We start from the raw sequence: 10806 nt of genomic DNA on the forward strand, positions 1-10806 counted from the left end.
GACGGGCTCCAGCCATCAGTACTGTTGTCTGAGGTAGAGACAAAGAGTTAAGAGTAATTCTTTGACAGGTGACAGCAGAAACAACAGATGCTGAGTGAATCTAAAAGGAAAACTTCAGGGCGGGGTTGAGGGTGTCAAGGATGGGACATTTAAGGACATCCACAGGGGAATAAAAGAAGTCCCACTCTTAAGAAACATCACACTGTTGGCTAGGGGCATGGCTCACGCCTGTAATCCCAACACTTTGGGGGGTTGAGGCGGGTGGGTCACTTGAGGTTAGGAGTTCGATACCAGCCTGGCCAACATGGTGAAACCCTATCTCTACCAAAAATACAAAAATTAGCCGGCGTGGTGGTGCATGCCTGTAATCCCAGCTACCCGGTAGACTGAGTCAGAAGAATCGTTTGAACCCGGGAGGCAGCGGTTGCAGTGAGCCAAGATCAAGCTCCAGCCTGGGCGACAGAGCAAGACTCCAGCTCAAAAAAAAGAAAAAAAAAAAAAAGAAACATCACATTGTAGGTCAAATGTCCCCCGCCTTGAGCAGCCTTTCTTGACTCCCCAGGCAGAGCTGAAGGCTCAATTACAGGCTTGGAAATCACCGGATGCCTGTGCTAAGAGCCTCCTCCACGAGAATCTGAACTCGTTTTGTGCCTCCAGCACCTGATGCCTACCTGGTAAGCCCTTAGCAAAACTGTGCTGAATGTTTAACATGGTGTCACGGACGGTGAGTTAGGAACTTGGAGAGGAAGTGGCTGCTTTCTTCTGGAAGAGCTCATTAAGACTTTACATAGGAGGTGAGGTTTGCGAGATAGAAAAAGGTATTTCAGTTTATCCAGGAAGTTAGCACTGATGGCCCAGCAAGGAACAGCAGTGGTGTGGAAAGACGGAGGGCGAGGCCCGAAGGAAGCGAGGAAGGGAAGCCACGGCAGCAGTGCTGGGCTGTGGTGCTGAAAACTAGGCTAGCACTGGGCAGCCGAAGACAGCAGCGAGGCAAAGGAAGAGTTGTTCCCTCCCCTCCAGGACCGGTGGTGGGAAGCAGGGTGGAGGTTGGGGGGATGTCTAAAAGAAAGGACGAATAGCCGGGCAACGGAAAATAGTTGCTTTGGAGAACGTGGTCGAGGCTGGAAGCAGGAGTTGATGGGTAAAAGGATGAGGAGAGCTCATACCTATGGTTCTTTTCGTTTCCATGTACGACGCAAATTACTGAGCTCCAAAAAGGAGATGAGCCCAAAACCTTAACAATCAGAGGCTAAAACTGGACTAATCAAGTAGGTGTGAGCCAATAAGTTAATGAGGTAGGAGGCACAACACGGTCGAGAATTATAAGACAAACCCAGATTATTACTTGGGTCCTCGAGGATCCAATTAACTTCTCATTAAGTGGGGCTGGGTGCTCGGCTTCTCACCGGGCGCCAGCCTCCAAGCCCCCAGCCAACGCCTGGAATGGTCAGGGAAATTCGGCCAGCTGGTGGATCTTCAGCGAGATGACGGCAGTGGCGTGGACAGGCCATTCACGGCGATACCCACTCAGCTCTGTCCAGGCCTCGAGCAGAAGGCTGGGAGCAGCACAGCACACGAATGGCAGCCGCAACGCCGTCCTTTCCCTTTCTGTGCCTATCACGCAAACCCTCCCCTACTAAAATGTACCCTCCGTGAGAATAGGGCTCCGTCCTTCTTCGCGCGATGCGCGGAGCCTAGAAGGGCGCCCGGCCACGGCGACGCCCAACAAGTACTGGCTGAATAGTGAATGAACTCCGCTTGGCCGCACTTCAGTCTATCTGGGCACTGAAGGATGCGACCCGTGGAGCCGCCTAAGAGAGCACAGGGGGAAGAGAAGAAGCGGAAGCCTCCGGAGGTCCCCGCGGTGCGACCTGCGGTACCCGAGCGCCGGGCTCCGTAGCGGGGTCGGGAGGGGGATTCTGGTCCCAGGCCCAAGACCAACGGCTTTGCAACTGACCTTCCGGCGGGGGCGCCCGCGCGGGGCACAGCAGCCAGGCTCCGGCGTCCCGCTCCCGCCGCCCCCCGGCGGCGCCCGGCGCCCACTGCGCACGTAGGTCACCTGCCTCCTGCTGGCGCCACGCGGCGAGCCCGGCGCAGGCTGCAGGTGCGGCCCAGGTGGCCGCCAGGCCGGGCCCGGCAGAGCGCTGCGGGCTGGGTACCCGGGCCCGGCGCGCCGCAGCTCCGCGCACAGCCGCAGGCCGAGCAACAGCGCGGCCCCGAGTAGACACCGGCGCAGGGTGCCGCAGCCCCTCCCGGGAGGCCTCTCCCGGGCCATGGCGCTACCCTTGGGGTCCCGCGGGCCGCGCCTGACCGGCAGCAGGGATGTAGCCCCGCAGGCCGGAGCGGCCAACTGTGGGAACTCCCCCGCGGGCCGGGGCGCGGGCTCAGACCCGCCTCCCTCCCTCCCGACCGAGGAAGCCTCGGCGTAACCTTATCCTGTCCTGCCGAGCGCGCCCCGCCGCTGGAAGGGTGGTGGGCTGAGCGCGGTAACAGGGCGCCCTCTCCGTCGCTCCGGAGGTGCCAGGGCCCGGTTGTGCAGGGTCCCTCAAGAGGTGCCCTCCGCTCTGGCTTCCAAAGCCTGACGGAGCTGAAAGATACAGGCCAGAAAAAGCGCATTCCTAACGGGATCCCGGGCCATAGCTTCATTTTCTGATATTAGTGTTGTTGGAGAAACACAGGAGGAGGGTAGGTGAGCATACAAGGAACAGTCAAGCAGTTGGTACCGTTAAGCACAATATAAAAATAAATAGCACTTAAGCCCGGGTTTACAACTTCTCTCTCTCTCTCAAGAAAGAAGGGATTGGGGAGAAGAGAATAGCACTCAATGCAGAATAATCAAATTAGAGTTATTCTATATCTAAATTCTGCCTGAAGCCAATTCGTACTTTCTTTCCGTGTTATGAAATGTGTGGGGGTGAACAAGGAGAGGGAAAAAGCCAGCTAAGACATCTGACAGCGGGTGGGGGGTGGGGGTGGGGAGAGAACAGAAGTTACCATGGCATGATGTAAATCAAATTAATTTAGCTCCAAACACACACCTCCCTGCTGTCTCGCAGAAACACAGAGGGACAAATTTATCTTTCGGCAAAATGCTCCCCAGCTGGTATTTCCATCACCACCTTGACCTTAATTAATCAGACTGAACTCTCACAGCCTGAAGTCCAGTGATGGATGTTCCATTTTCAACTGTTAGTAGAATCCTTTCCCACAACCCAGTTGGGGTGGGTTTGGGTTTTAGGTTTGAGTTTGAGTTTAGAATTTTTTAAGCTGTGGTCACTTTTCTTTTTTTCCTTGCTTTACTCTTTCATTTTCCATGCTTCCATGGGAGACTGCGCCTGCGGACCTATTCTCTTCCCCCGTAACAGCCTACAGCATGGACAAGAGACAACAAATACGGAGCCCGACCTCCCTGCCCTTTAGAATGTTGGGTATTTTCTGTAGGGAGGCCTCGTCTCTAAAATCCTCTTCTCTTCCTGGCTTAAGAAAGACCCAATTTATTCCCTGCTAGTGAACAAAGCAGTTGGGCTGTTTCTCTACATTTAACAAAATATCTCCACCCAATCTAGTCCACCCCCTGGCCACACCAGGTCCTCAGGATCCTGAACGTTCCATTAGGGTTGACTTTTGCTTTTTTCTTAGATGAGTCCAGGGGATATTGCAGATGGATTCTATTTTAACAAATTTAAACAAGTACGAGTTTTTCCTTACACAAACTGAGAGCCAGCCTCACATCCTGTGACTATTTACTTGAACTGTGTTTGAACCAGGACCCTGCCATTCAAGCACTGTGAGACTTTCAACAAAGTACTGGACCTCTCTGAGTTTCCGTTTTCCCATGAATAAACAGACCTATGTATATGGCAGGATTATAAATGTTACATAAAATATTATATATTTCATGCCCAAATAATACCTGGCTCACAGAAGGGTCTCCGTAGTAATTATTTTTTTATTTACCATTAAAGAAAATCCTGGATGTTGTCATGAAAAAGAAAAGGTAAGCATTGATTCCAAAGTGGGCAAAGATAAAGTATAAAGAAATTTACAAATAATTTATACAGTATTCTCTGGAATTCAGAGTACCCAATAATTTCAAGAAAATAACCATTAAGCATCAAGAAACGAACTCCGTTAATATGTATAAGAGTTTGTAGGGTGCTTGATAAACCTGGATTGGTAATGTCTGGTGTAGACTTTACTGGAAATTTTATTTTCTATGCAGTCAACACAGTGCCGCTAACTAGAGAAGTAATCTTTTAAAGATCATGGTGCCACTAGCGTGTACCCTCTGCTCCTCTGTTGAGTTTCTCTCTGGGGGTGGGGGGAAGTATAAGCAGTATTTTATATTACTAAAATGGGGATATTTAATAAGACTCTGGGCTGGGGGTGGAGGATGGAGTGGGGGTGCATACAAAACAGTGTAGTTCTGGAAGAGAATGGGCAGGATGACCTCATATTTTCCTTTATCTCATTTCTACAGTTCTCTAATAAAATGTTTTCATTATGGAAAAAATTTCAAATTACATGGAATATTTAAATAGCCTTTTATCTTTTGCAGTTGTGTTTGTGTCTATGTGTTTATTACTAATAAAAAAAGAACTGTTTATATGTATGTAGCATCAATTTTCTGGAAGAAATCTATTTTTAACTTCCACACAGTATTTTCCTGTGTTGTGGATGATAATGAATAGTAAAATGGGTCAGTCTGTGGGCTGAAGAGGCAAATCTAATGGATCACTGTTGTAGCTGACAAGCAAGCTTTCATTCACGACCCTTGCTTTTCTTATAGAGTTGAACTTGTCTCAGTCCTTTCTGGATGTGTCTCAAAAATGCAGATAATCATTAACCACTGTGCCATAGGTTGGTTAATTAAACAAGCAGGTCAGTAAACCACAATAGCAGCTTTCATCAGATCACAAATTACATCCTCCTAGAGGTTTTAGCCAAGAAAATGCATGAAACAGCACATTTCCAATCCCCTAAACAACATGCATTTCAACTTGGACACCTGCTGTAGTGCAGTGATTCTCAACCAGGGTTGGTTTTGCCCCTGGGGAAAAGGGGACATTTGGCAATGTCTGAAGACGTTTTTGGTTATTACCACTAGGGGACGCTACTGGCATCTAATGGCTACCTATTAACCAGGGATACGGCTAAACATCCTTCAATGCAAAATATAGCCTTCCACAACAAATACTTGTCCAGCCCAGAATGTCAGGAGAGCGGAAGCTGAGAAAACCTGCTGTAACTCTAGATGCTAATGTGGCCATTTTAAATTATAGACTGTCCAAAGAGAAAACAGAGCCAACAGTATCCTCACCTCCATCAAATGGTGATTTATATCTCACAGTGTGACATACCCAGTGTGTTAGTCCTTTTTTTGTGTCACTATAAAGAAATAACTGAGGCTGAGTAACTTATAACAAAAAGAGGTTTAATTGGCTCTTGGTTCTGCATGCTGTACATGAGGCATAGTGCCAGCATCCACTTTTGGTGAGGCCTCAGGAAGTTTACAGTCATGGCAGAAGGCAAAGGGTGAGCCAGTGCATCACATGGTGAGAATGGGAGCAAGAGAGAAAGGAAGGAGCTGCCAGCCTCTTTTAAACAACCAGATCTCCCATGAACTAATAGAGCAAGAACTCACTTATCACCAAGAGGAGAAGGTGCTAAGCCATTCGTGAGGGATCCACCCCCATGATCCAATATTTCCCACTAGGCCCCACCTCCAACATTGGAGGTCACATTTCAACATGAGATTTGGAGGAGACAAACATCCAAACCATATCACCCGGTCTGAATTAAAGTAATCAAATTTACGAAAAAATGGTTAGAATGTCTGGCATCAACATCCCCCATCTCCTCATCACCTTTTCTCTATGTACATGCTCACTGTGGAAAATATACACACGCAAAAGAAGATACCAACATTCATAACATGGTTCAGATATAGCTATCCTACACATGTAGATGGTTTTCAAAAATGAAATCGTATTATACGTATTTCTTTATAATGTGCTTTTGTAACATAATGTTATATAGTTTATGTATTAAATAATATGTTTTTTGAAATTTGATTAACAACAATCTAGTCGGGAGATAGGAGAGAAGTGGGAGTGTAAATGAAGCAAGAATGACTGTGAGTTGATCATTGTTGTAGCTAGATGATGGGTTCACAGCTCTTTATTTTTGAGCATATTTGAAATTTTCCATAAGGAAAATGTCCTTAAACAGTAACCTGTTAACTACAACATGTACCATATTAATCATTCTTCCATTGTTGAACAATTGGGTAATTACCAGTTTTTCATTTTTATAAACAATGCTGTGATGGACATCTTTGTAGCTAAATCTGATGGAGCAGATGTGCAGTGTGAGAGAAAGAAAGAAGTCAAGAATGATTCCGAGGTTTTTCCTGAGTAACTGGAAGAATGAAGTTGCCATTAGCTGAGAAGGGAAAAACTCAACTAAGAGCAATTAGAGTCGAAAATCCAGTATGATTTTGGTAGTCCCATTCAGTTTGGGAAACCTACTGGACATCCAAATGGAGATGTGACATAGGCAGTTGGATGTAAAAGACTGAAATTCAGGGGAGTGATGAGAGCTAGAAATAGAAAATTGGATCATCAGCATACAGGTGTGAAATATCTGAAGGCTTAATTCTGGGATTCACCAGTTTAAAGTCAGGAAGATGAGGATCCAACAAAGGGTACTGAGACAGATAAGCAGTAAGGTAAGAGAATGTGGTGTTCCAGAATCCAAATGAAGAAAGTATTTCTAGAAGTAACAGACTGAGAGGTCTAATAAGATGTGGACTGGAAACTGACTGTAAGATTTGGTAACATAATGCCTTGTTTATGATGTCTTCCCCAACTAGAATGTAAGCTCCATGAGGTCAGGAACTTTGTTTCCATTGATTATTGCTATAATCCTGGTGCCTAGAACAGTATCTGGCATGTAGTGTATGCTTGATAAATAGTTGTTGAATTGAAGAGTGAGGAATGAATCAAGTCTGCGTGCATTCATAGTTATTTTGTCACATTAAATTCTTAAAAGTGGAATGCTACATGAAGGCAAAATCATAAGTGTTTCAGTGTGAAGTGCTATCATTAATTTTTAAGTCCACCAAAAAAGGCTGATTTAATCCCATTTAAAGCCATCAAATATTCCTTTGTTATTGTTGGGAAACCTCAAAGGGTACCCTTGAGCCAGCCCCTAACAGAAGAATGAACTAAGCGAAGTTTATTTTTAGTTCCCTCTTATTCTCCTGTTGCTACACTTGAACCCATTCTTCAACTCCCCTCAAATGCCAATCCCAACCCACATCCCAGATAGGATTTGTGTTCACTGGACTGTCAATTAGTTTTCTCCTCTCCACCCTAAAGATGTAGCTAAATATTAAGATACTAGCTCAGGCCGAGCATGGTGGCTCAGGCCTGTAATCCCAATACTTTGGGAGGCTGAGTTGAGTGCATTGCTTGAGCTCAGCAGTTTGAGACCACCTTGGGCAACATAGTGAAACCCCATCTCTACCAAAAATACAAAAAAATTAGCCAAGCATGTTGGTGTGTTCCCACACTTTCCAGCTACTCGAAAGGCTGACTAAGGTAGGAGGATTGCTTGAGCCTGGGAGGTTCAGGCTGCAGTGAGCCAAGATCATGCCACTGCATTCCAGCCTGGGTGATGATGGAGCCAGTCCCTGTCTCAAATAGATAGATAGATAGATAGATAGATAGATAGATAGATAGATAGATAGATAGATAAATAAATAAGATACCAGCTCACCATGACTTAGGACCCTAACAGAAACATCTGTGTTCAAAAAGAACCCATCAAGATGAAAGCTTTCAAGACCTAGAAGAACAAAGTTATAATAGAATGACAGACATTGGAACTGCTATTTGAGGCTGGGAGCCCTGCCTAAAATCACACTACTGCCTATTCCACAACCAAATAAGGCTGGCTCTGGGCTGGTCATATGGAAAATGCCTGGGGAATGTCTTAATGCCCAGACCTGGCAGGGAAAGAGAGCACAAGGCTTCCCTGACACTTTTTAGCTCCCCCTCACACCGTATTCTCCCATTCTTACTCTGACATTTGCGGACTTGTTTTATCCTTCCTCTACCAGGGATGTTTCTCAGGCATTGGGATGGGAGGTCTTCATCACTTCTGCACAACCAGCAATACCTTGCATGGGGTAGGCCTTAATCATGTCTCTGGAATTGTTAGCAGACAACAGACATTGCACCCCAATTCTGCTGGAGTCAGACTCAAGATACCACAGTTCTTGTTGCTAATCCATCCTAACCTAAGAAGAGTCATAGTCAACCCCGTATTGGCTGGCTCACAAATAATAATACCTCCAACCTGGTACCTTTTGGTTTCCCTGAAGGAACTTGGAAAGAATCAGGCAATGCATCACATAAGCCATTGGGGAACAAAGAACTGGGGTCAAAGATGTGGGTGTGGGGAGAACAGTGCATGGACAGGGTGAACACTGCAGTGGTGGCTCTGAGGGAACCCTAGGCTATGGAGCCCTTGGGCAGGAAGTTCTGATGAAAGATGCAACACACACACACAGACACACATACCCACTTTCTTGGATGTGTTCGGAAAACACATCTGAGGCATTGTTAGAGAGGTTTATTCACAAACATTAGCCCCCACAATGAGACATTCCTGGATTCTATGACAATGAAAGGGCTTAGATTAAGAATGATCAAAACATCGCCTTTTTCATAGGACCACCTATACAGTGTGGACCCTCCTGCACCTTCCACTCATCTCAGCGTTATGACACCTGCCAGAAATAATCTCCCAGCTACAGATCACTTTGAAATCAAAAACAATCCTGGTTAAAACTTTTCCAAAGTCAAGGACTTTTTAAAAAAACCTTTTAAGGTCAGAAACGATTACCAGGGAACTGTCAGGATAAGGTGAGGCACAGCATGCTTAAAGGCAAATATCTCAGGGCTGTGTCATTTCAACTCAGCTTGTGAATATATTAAAAATCCTGAGGTCAAAAGCCATATTTCTTTCTCATCACATTACTGCTTTTGCCTTGGGGAAAGGCTAAGAACTGTATTATTTTCAGATCATAATACGGAGGCTCTCACACTTACGTGTACATGAGAATCGCCCAGGGAGTTATTAAAAGGCAGGTTCAAAAGCCCCACCTCCAGAGAGTTTTAAGTCAGTGGTGAGTCCCCAAAGCTAAGCTACAGGTGGTCCACGATCAAACTTTTAGAAACCCTGGCACACTGGCTCCCACTGTGGTGACGGTTGAGGGTGGGGGGGCAATATGTAGGCAGCAGTTTTTATTACAAGGTATCCTTGTACCCATGGGTGCAAATGTTCTCCCTCAAATCTCTAAGCACAGTTACTAGCAAAGTTTCAGGCATTAACAAGGGGTCTTCATATTCAAAAGTGCAGGAGCCCCTTTGGCAGCCCTTCTGTTCTCCCCGCAGCACCTCACTGGGAAGTGAAGGGAGTGCAAAAGGAACTTTCCTTCCTTCCTTCTTTTCCTCCCTCCCTCTCCCCCTTCTTCATTTCTTCCTTCCTTCATTCCCCTATTTGCTCTGGGAATTTCCCAAAGCTGTAGAGTGAAAGGAAAGAGTTGTGATTACCTCTAGGTACCTTGTACAGTGAGAGCCTGTCCCTTGATTATTCTGATGAGGCAGTAGCACCCAGAAGTCTTCAGTGCCCTAGCTGGGATGCAATGCTCATCAGCTCACGAGTTACCCTTACCCTCTGTGCTTTGTTCCCTCATCTTTAAAATGAGAATAATAATAACAGTAATAATAGTAACTTCCTCATAGGGTATTGAGGTTTTGTCATGAGATGGTTAAATGAGCTAACAGATTTGAAGCACCGGCTGGGGTACTATCATATACAATTTGTTATTGTTGCCATTCACTATAAACCATAAAGGACATTTGTTTTAGTTTTGCACCAAATTATGTTCCTTTTTCTCTTGCCTTCAGGTTGAATTGTTTGGGGCTTGGGCTCACTGGATCTCAACTCAACTGAAATAAGAGGAGAAATGAAGCTGGGCACCATGGTGTGTGCCTGTGGTCCTAGCTATTCAGGAGGCTGAGGTGGGAGGATTGCTTGAGTCCAGAAGCTGGAGGCCAGACTGGACAACATAGTGAAATCCCTCTCTCAATTACAAAAAGAGAGCAAGAGAGAAGAGAAACGGAAACCAGAGCTATGTTGCTGTTGTTACTAGCAAACCCCTAGTCTTTTTCCTTGAAGTCATCACATGCCAGGGAGTATCTCACTAAGGTTTCTATTAGTTCTAGAAAAGCACATTGGTCCAATTTAACTAGTGGATCCTTTCCTTTCCCTTTCCACCTGTGCTATTCTAAAACAGCTCTTATCTTCCTTTCATCTCTGCTTTCTGTGGGGTTTGTGTGCCATGTAACCACACCACTTTTCTCTCCTTCACCTTTCTCTTCCTGTTTTCTCTGCACACTTCACACTTCATTTCTCTTCAAAGCATGCTCTTGGTACGTTCCAGGTCTATCACCTGATTCCTTATCACTGGCCCCTTGGAATAGCCTAAGCCCTGATCATTTGTGAGTTGGCACCATCAGTATTTGATACAAATCCAATTACAGAGCACACTTCACCCATCGCTCCTTCAAGAATGTTTCTAGTGTTAAAGGCAAGAGTAGCTTCCTCCCCAGAGAGCAGAAGGCCAGGGGCTACCCCGCCTCTCCCACCCCAGTGACTCAGGTGGTTGCTCAGAGAGGGAGGCAAATGCTGTCTGCAAGAATGTTGCTGTTGCTAAGAGAGAAGGACAGAGAA

General features: G+C 46.0%; 1 protein-coding gene across 3 annotated transcripts in view; it reads right to left on the reverse strand.

Moving 5' to 3' along the window:
• Window positions 1-2428, reverse strand: part of METTL24 (methyltransferase like 24) — a 124668-nt gene extending 122240 nt beyond the window's left edge. For all 3 annotated transcript variants that reach the window (XM_073022413.1, XM_073022412.1, XM_008007348.3), the window contains exon 1: window positions 1958-2428. In XM_073022413.1, the coding sequence (XP_072878514.1) occupies window positions 1958-2275 (318 nt within the window). In that variant the 5' untranslated portion in view covers window positions 2276-2428. The remainder of the gene's footprint in view (window positions 1-1957) is intronic.
• Window positions 2429-10806: the final 8378 nt, after the last annotated feature.

Source organism: Chlorocebus sabaeus, chromosome 13 (assembly GCF_047675955.1).
Source record: "Chlorocebus sabaeus isolate Y175 chromosome 13, mChlSab1.0.hap1, whole genome shotgun sequence".
NCBI lineage: Eukaryota > Metazoa > Chordata > Mammalia > Primates > Cercopithecidae > Chlorocebus > Chlorocebus sabaeus.